This window comes from Morone saxatilis, unplaced genomic scaffold (assembly GCF_004916995.1).
Source record: "Morone saxatilis isolate NCDOM2014 unplaced genomic scaffold, NCSU_SB_2.0 Contig19, whole genome shotgun sequence".
NCBI classification, from domain to species: domain Eukaryota; kingdom Metazoa; phylum Chordata; class Actinopteri; family Moronidae; genus Morone; species Morone saxatilis.
The window spans coordinates 23,123,900-23,132,669 of NW_023339751.1; the positions used below are offsets into that span (position 1 = coordinate 23,123,900).

Here is an 8,770-nt window from a genome sequence, read left to right on the forward strand (position 1 = left end):
AAGAGCTGATGCAAATGGAATGGTAGGCTGAGGATGTGACATGAAGACATACAACCAGTAAGAAGAATGAAAGAACTTATCCACTTTTTATCCTAGTTGGAGTGGTGCTTGCATGTATCATACCACGCTCACCATCCGCCCACTGCACTCACAACGACACCATTAATGCCGCCAAAATTATTTTTTGCCTGACACCTCACTCTAATTTTGACTCACAAATGACAGGGATCTGCCGTGCAGGACACAAAACAATCTCAACATCCCTGATTAATAATTACCACCCCAGACATTAGCTACGAATAAATAGTTAAATAAAATCAAGTCAAAATAATGCATGGGGATATAGATTAACCCCTGCAGTTTTATAATTGGTCAAATTAAGCGAGATGGTGAGAAGAGATTAGAAGTCCTTTTCCACTCTTGTTCCTTAGCGCATGAATATCGATGGTTCATCAATTAATAGGAGGCTTTTCACTGTGTGTACTCCTCAATTGATACCATAATTACACCGTATTCATGTTCATTTCTCCTTTTGACTATAATTCATTTGCATTGGCAGGTTCCTAAATTATTATATTTGCATTTATTATTGTAATCTCTCTTCACCTTTACCTTGCAGTTGCCCCTGTACTAATGTTGCCCTACTTTTAATATTATCTACATATTCCCCTTGTCTGATTTTTGGCGTTTAAAAATTTTATCTTAACTTCTCATTACTCCACTGATTTAACGACAGTACAGTCCTTTACTACCACAGCACTGATCAACTTTCTTCTACTGCATCGGTACTGGATCCTACGTCTAATAACACCCATGTTGCTATCCACTGGTCCATAGACATACCATAATATATTTCTAATTCCAATAACAATATATAATAAAATCGAAACAGTATCATATACTTGTGTGCTATACAATTTTTTTTATGCGTGTACAATTATTAGATATAGTATTACTATTGACACAATTAAAGTGGTTTTGATAATTGCGACCTTGATCGAAATGATTTAATTTTGGTCAAATATATTTAGTGTCTGGTTTTCCCTTATTTGGTTTATCAGCCGGACTTTCAGGATTGTAATATTGTGATTCCTACTGATCTACACACTCCGAAAGCAGGAAAGGGTGCCAGAGATAATGCCACCAATAAGCTGGGATGCCCATACCGCCGTAACCGCATTCAATAAGAAAGCAAGAAGATAGAAGAAGAAAGAAGAATGAAGAAGAATCAGAAGAAGAAATCGAAGTTACCAATATACTCCCGGCAACCGTCTATTTCGCCGGGTGGCAGTATCATGGCACATGTTTATTGAAAATATGTGTAAAAAGGCAATGCTTGCAAAGAAAAGATATATTATAAAAAAAAACGCAGAAGCAAATGAAAATTGTTGATAATGTCCTGTGTGCTTACTGGTTGTAGTATATTTCTTTGGTTGGCGGCTCAACACGCTTATTGAATTGATACAATCTAGTGTAAACTGTCGTTATTACCTGGCGTGAAAAAATTGTGCACCATCTCTAGCTGGAATTCTCCCATTCTGCTCGGCACGCATATGGGCAGTGTTGCCATGCAGTTCGTTGCGTATCGCCAAAATCCTATTGTACCGGCCGAGGTGGTTATACATTCCAAAATAAATGCGGAGCATTCGCGGGCCCCCTCCCACCGTTCTTGGTACTCCCACAAATAACCCCCCATGGTCTCCTTTCATTGGTTCGTGGGAGGGGCCCTGTGGGTCTTCTCCTTCCTGGACACTTGGCCCCTGGACCATGTGTACATTTTCGGCCCTCAGCATCAGATAGCCATTGTTCTCCACAACAGGCCGGCCCAACCGAGGACATTTCATTAGGGTAGCGCTATTCACACAAGCTACTAGTCTAGCTATACTAGCTGCAGACTTAGCCTAAATTAGCTACATTTTAATGATTATAAAATTAATGGAGATCTGGTCTAGTATTGTAGCTTATAATTAAGAAGGAAATATTTAAGGTTTATTATACAGTAGAGCTATTCGTCAGAATTTAGCAGGTTGGGATGTTCCTATATATTGTAAATGTAATGAAACATGTACAAAAAGGATGAGCTGCTAACTGTATCGTCAATGGACTTCTATCACCAGGAGAAGATCTTCGAACTGAGTTCACCAGCTAGATCCTGCATTTAATTTAGACTGTATCCCATCTGCACTTTGAGAATTATTGGCAACTGTTTTTCCTACGATACCACGCATGACAAGCTATATTAGCAGACTTGTCAAGTTACATCGATGCAGACGAGTGGAATGCGGGTGTGAGCCATGAGGAAGGATCAGTTAGAAACAGTAGTTCATGATGTCTACAGGGTGGGCCAAGGCACTTGACACACGAAACCACAAAAAACTATTGGAAGATCTGTACCGGTAAAAAGAATTTTAGTCCTTTGTGGAGAAGCCCAGACCACTATATTCAACTTTGGGGTCAGAAACATCATCTAGTTACAGACCAAAATTTAGCGCGTGGTTAAAGAGAAAGAGAGGCCTGAAACACGGGAGGCAGACCCTGGTGAGATTTTGAAACTCTCTAAAGACGCATGCTTACATCGCAGCTAACACAAACCCCTCAAAGGATGGGTTGTTTTTTAAGGAAGGATATCGTTTGTAAAACACAAAATCTCCCTCCATTACTGTTATAATTTTTTCCCAATTTAATATACCATTTAACTAATTGTAGTTGGTATCAACTCGGTTGTGACACTGCCAAAATTCCAACATCCATATTTGTATGCAGAGACGGCTGAGGAGGTAAGTAGGACAAACAGGTGGGGACTTACTCGGGTATGTGGGGTCACTGATGATGCTGTGGGCTCTGCTCCTGTATTAGTAAAGGATGTGTGCCCAGCTACAGGGTGTGGTGTTAAATCCAAGTCCATGGATTTTTCAGCTAGCTTTGTGTACTGAATGCTAAGCTGAAATCCCTAAAGAGCATTTTTAACAAAAGTGTTCTATTTGTCCAGGTGAGTCAGTGCAAGGTGAATGGCTGTGGTGATCCTCAGTGGATTTGGGTTGCCCGGTAGGCAAACTGATGCGGGTCCACGGTGTTCAAGACACAAAAAGGCAGTGAGTTTGAAGGTAGGCCTAAATAAGAGTTACACCTCAAGTTTACTCAAATTATGTCAATTATCCTATTCAAAGCTTCTAAAGCCATGACATCATATTCTATTCTAATTCTGTCCCACTGGAATTGTGATATAGTGAATTGTAAGTGAAATAATCAGTCTCTAAAATAAAACTAAACTACTATAAAAAAAATCCTCAATTCACAAAGTAGATGTCCAAATCAACTTTCCAAAACTATAACATAACATAAAATCTGCAGTGTGATTAAAATCACACTGCAATTTGACTTCAACTTAAGTGTATGTAAATGTCTGACTTAAACTGTACATCATTCTACACAGTAAAGCTCAAACATCGAACTGTAGGAACAAGAGTGGAAAAGGACTTCTATTTTTAAATTCTGTAGTGAAATTATACTGATTAATCTAACCCCAATGCATTGACTTGATTTTATTACTATTTACTAATGTTATGTGTAATTATTATCAGATGTTTAGATTGTTTTGTGCCTGTGCAGATCCCTGTCATTTGTAGTCAAAATTAGAGTGAGGTGTCAGGCAAAAAAATAATTTTGCTCATTAATTTCTTTATCAGTTCATTGACTTAGATAATCAGACCACTAAATGATAAAGGGATAAGTTCTTTCATTTCAGGTTTTATTGCTCATTCACACATTCATGCAAGCTTTCCAACATCCATATTTGTATGCACACAATCTTCCATGAGCAGTAGATTATATATTTTAAATAAGTAAGGAGATGCCAGTCAAATCTATTGAAACAAAATGAAGACTGGAAAAATTTACCTTTTTTTCTGGTAATTTTCAAATTTAATGAACTTAACAAATTCAACCCTTCATGTAATAATGATGTGTAGATACAGATACACTAACACTGAAATCTTAGGAACCTTTCATGTTTTTCAAAAAAAATCCAACATAAGGCTAACTAAGTTTCAAGATGAGGTCAAAACAGCAGAGTCCAACTAATAGACTAACCATTTATAGCAGAGCTGCTGGTTTGAATTGAGGAGGCAGAGAAACATTAACACACCAGTATGAAAAAGCAAAGGACTGCATCTCAACTGCCTTCTGTAGTAAAGCAATAATTCCAAAACAGCCTGTAGTGAGTATATACAGTACATACTTATACATTCGTATGTGTATAGGTCCTAGTTCCTCATATAATGTTGTAGTTAACTTGAAAATTCAAAATCAGATGATAAGGCATTTCAAATCTATTCCAGCATGATAAGCAGTCAAGCTCTGAATGGACTCTGCTGCGATGCCCCGCACTGTATCTTCAACTAGTGTAGTGTCTGCCTTGGTTAAAGCCAGCTTGGTTGTAGTGCTGCCCACCATGTTGGAAGAACTGTTCAAACTGTCCTCCTTGATTAAAATTTTGACCCCCTCTCCCTCCCCAGCCTCCTCCTTGTCCTTGTCCTCCTCGACTTCCTCTTCCCCTGCCCCCCCGACCTCCTCGAACCCCACCTCTTTCCTGATGCCAGCCTCCATCTTGGTGGTAATTGTCATGGTAACCGCCTCCTCCATGGTAGCCAGGGTCCTGGAAACCTCCTTGGTTGTTCCCTCCTGCTCCGTAACCACCTCTCCCTCCTCCTACCTGATGCCCTCCTGCATCTTGATAGTGACCCTGATTGTAACCGACTCTCCCACCTCCATCTCCCCAGCCTCCTTGCACCTTCCCCCCTCTGCCACCTCCTCCTCTGCCTCCCCTGTCTCCATGTCCTCCTCCGCCTCCTCTCTCATATCCTCCACGGCCACTTTGGGAGTAGTGATCATAGCCCCTGCCCCCTCCGTGTCCACTCCCACTATAGTGTCCTCCACCTTGGGGAGCATCCTGACGCTTCTGCCAGGAGGGCATCTCTGGAGGAGGAGGTTCAATCTCACAGGGTCTGCCTCCCCTGTCTGGGACTCGGCCCATTAGGACCTGAGAAAAGGACATAAGGCAGTTCAAAAGGATGTGCACTTGCACCTCTAAATTTGACCCCACTTTTGCTTGTTGTTTCTATAAGATTACATTTCTGTCAGTTTGACTGGAAATTATGTGTAAGAAAAGGGACAACTTAAATTCATCAGATGCTAGCGCTGCAGTCATTCAGAATCAGAAATACTTTGTGATCTCAGGGGGAAATTTGTTTACATGAGTAGAAACCTGTCGAAATACTGAGTTCATCATCAAGGCATTGTTTAACTGATTGGTATCAGCTATGTTGAGCTTTATTGACCCAATCCAATGTTTTATTTTACATCAGTGGACACACAGCTGTTTTTAATCACAAAGCTTTCATGCACGGTGCAGCCAACAAATCTCTCCATTGTCACTTTCCTCCAATCTGCTCTGTGTGTTAGCAGAGTTTCATTGTGGCTGGGCGCTACAGCTGTAGAGAGCTGACAAAACCACACTCACCATGCTACAAAAGCCCTGCTAACAAGAAGCGTAATTAATTACTCTAATCCGCGCAAAAGATGTAGAGACAACGGAAATAAACACTCGGCAGAATACAAACAGGACCAACAGGTTTGTTATTTTATACTTTGCTTAAAAAAAATAAAAATACATTAAGGAACAGCTTTGGCTTTTTTTCTTAATGCATTGCAGAGCTATTCAGTTGTCAAGCATATACATTGGATTGATTTGAATAACTGCACTACACTTGAAGTATGCACTTTGCACCTGTATTATATAAAAAATATACAAGTATTGGACTGGGACTCGGTATCACAAGACACTTTATATATTTAATAACTCGGATTGGATTGGGGGCTAAAAAAAAAATTTTAAAAAAACTTGACAGGGACATCCCTAGTCGCTGATAAAAGTAACTTCAGAATGCTCTATTTCAGTATTTCAGTAAATCTAGACTCCAACTCCAGACAGAAATTGTTCAAGGGGAGACAAATGTAGGACAATAGGTGAATAGAGTAATTTTGAGAGAACCTTTAAAAGATATGCATTGTAAAAGTTTAGCAAGACACTAAGGTGAATAAGGTAAAACAATTTAGATATAGATAGAATATATCAAGATGCAACTTCCCCAGTTAATTACTTACATTAACACAATTACTTTTACATTTTCTGAAATTGTATGTTTAAATATGCAAATGAGGCATTGTCTAATGCTAAATTTTGGTGAATTTAGAAGAAATGTACATACACTAATAGACAAAATGTAGTAAAATAAACACCTAAATTGGTATTTTGGGCATTTTCCTTCCAGTAGTCATAAAGGAGTTAAATAGCCCACAATTGAGCAGTGCATGACAAAACGATGTTTTTGCCTGTATTGTCTCATCTTCAGTGTAAGTACATATGGCTCAGTGTCACAGTGATTGTGTGTTTCATTTCTGCCTGTTTTAGCACACAACACACTAAAAGGTCATGTCAGACTTCCTCACATCTCTTTTGAGCAGAGAAACAGGACAACAAAACAATGTATTAATAACACAAGAAATACGAAAAAAAACTGTGACTACACTGTGTTTAACCCACCTTATTAATGGCACAAGCAGTCTTCTCTCTTATCTTGCCACTGCTTGTACGTAGGATTTTGGAAATGTCTTGTCGAGCAGCAAGAAGGTGGGAAACAGAGATTTTACTTTTGGTGCCGAGGGAAGAACGCAGTGGCTGGTAAACTTTGGACAACTTTTCAGCATGTGTCTGTAATAAGACAAACAAAAGGAAATCCTTTTTTTGAAAGCAATACATCAAGTACTGTATCAGTCATATATCATATATATGTATATGTGTTTTGCAGCAATGATTTGTTTTTCTTTGGATCAGGAAGCTGTTGCTTATACGTTGTATTATTGTGAGTTATGCAATCAATTTGGGGTAGTAATTTTAATGGTATGACACAAAAATAAATAATTTATTGTATTGCAGAAGATAAGGCCAACACACAATACTTTGAGGAACAACAAAAAAACATTAAGATATTTCTATTATAGGCAAGCAGAAGCACTTCTACAAGATCTACTTGGACAAGAACAATTGTTATCAGATACTGACAGACCTGAGAGGAGTAGTGTTGCCGTCTATATTGGAGTCAGAAGTCAGGTCAGAATATGATCAAGTTCAGAGCTGCAACAAGGATTTGCTACATTTCCTTTGCTTACATTAGTAAATCTAAAGATTGTTATCTTTAAACCAATATATATAACCAACCACACTCTCCTGCTGAGAACAAAGAGCAGACTCACAGACAAAAGAGGCCTAGCTATTGCTAAAGCAAACACCAAGTGTACAAAGACTTCCTGATTAAGTGTATTACGTGTGCTTCGTCAGTGCACTGTGCCCTTTTCAGATTTAGGAAGATCCACCTACCTTTGCTCTGTCAGACCAACCAAAAGACTGCACTGTCACATCGAGACGTTTCAGCAACATTTTTCTTCTCACTTCATACTCATTTACAAGTGCTTGGTTTATAGCTTCAATTTTTTCCTAGAAAACAATGAGAAGAGAAAATGTATTTATTCTGTCTTTCATTTCTGCAGTTTTCCTCAATTATATAGTATTTCTACATAATTGTTTTTGTTTTACCAAGTGCAAAGGTCCAAGGGCCTTCTTCATCAAAGGCTCTCCTACATGATTTGGTGGGACTCTACTTATGGCTTCTTTCAGCTAAAAAAAATGGAGAACATGCAGATGTGTATAGTATGAAAGTATAAATGGACAGTTAAAAACAAAGATCAATGAGCAGACTTACAAAAGAAGTAATGTGTACAACTAGATTTCTTCTGACTGTGACTTTAGCTAACATGGCAGTATGTTAGCTGCTTTCTTCTGCATATCGTTATATTTTCATGCCAAAACATTCCAAACAATATAGGCATTTCCTGTGAGGACAGAAAATCCTGTGGAAAAGGATTCACATAAAAGTGACAAATAATACTAGGATTGAAAAAGAATTGTGAGAGGTTTTCAGTTCTTGAAGTAGCTTTTAAGTAATGTTTACAAAAGGAAAGTTACTAGATAAACTTTATAAAGTAATACCACACAGAAAAAACATCTAAAATGTCTATAAAATAAAAAAAGTTCAAATACAAATTAAAGCTGCAAGCAGCATTGGGTGGGACCTCGCCATCAACCTACGTCGGGGCCTGCATGGCGGTCACCCGCCGCAGCCGTGCCATGCAACGTCAACCCACGCCCAACTCATCGCTGCAAGCTGAGGGAGGTCGCTCTACATTGTGACACGTTTCAGACACTGTACAAAAGACTTATGCGTTCATAGTGAGACTCTTCACTGCAAACTATGGAAATTCAGCACCCTGCCACTGACACGCTGTTTGACGCACAGTAAATATTTGATTAACTTTTGATCACCAATGTGTTTAGATTGCAGTGATCGAATTTGAAGTCAATCCGATAAAATCTGTAGGAGGAGTTACTTCAAACTGAAACCCTGAAATGCTGGAAACGGCATCTCACGATCACACAACTTTTAAATTAGCAAAATTTTTTAAGTGTACTTTCCAATTTTGAAGTAGATCCAATAAGTCCCCTATGAGGAGTTTGTTCAAATACAAGGCAAAAAATTCAGAGAAAGTGGCCACAGAATTGGCCGACCTTCTGTTGGATTTGGGTTATAGGTCCAAGAGGCTTTTTTGCTTGTCCCATCATAATACACATGCTTACCAATTTTCGTACATGTCGGTC

At 38.8% G+C, this 8,770-nt stretch overlaps 2 protein-coding genes across 2 annotated transcripts in view; one reads left to right on the plus strand and one right to left on the minus strand.

Annotated features, from left to right (window-relative positions):
• The first annotated feature begins 1,784 nt into the window (after positions 1–1,784).
• Positions 1,785–8,770, plus strand: part of si:ch211-195b21.5 (probable ATP-dependent RNA helicase DDX46) — a 24,129-nt gene continuing 17,143 nt past the window's right edge. The window contains exon 1 of the mRNA XM_035663050.1: positions 1,785–1,848. The gene's annotated coding sequence lies outside the window, so the exon portion shown is untranslated. The remainder of the gene's footprint in view (positions 1,849–8,770) is intronic.
• Positions 3,728–8,770, minus strand: part of fam98a (family with sequence similarity 98 member A) — an 11,148-nt gene continuing 6,105 nt past the window's right edge. Inside the window, exons 5-8 of the mRNA XM_035663048.1 lie at positions 7,652–7,732; positions 7,436–7,552; positions 6,602–6,769; positions 3,728–5,038 (exon numbers count right to left, since the gene is read on the minus strand). Coding sequence (XP_035518941.1) covers positions 4,394–5,038; positions 6,602–6,769; positions 7,436–7,552; positions 7,652–7,732 — 1,011 coding nt within the window. The 3' untranslated portion in view covers positions 3,728–4,393. The remainder of the gene's footprint in view (positions 5,039–6,601; positions 6,770–7,435; positions 7,553–7,651; positions 7,733–8,770) is intronic.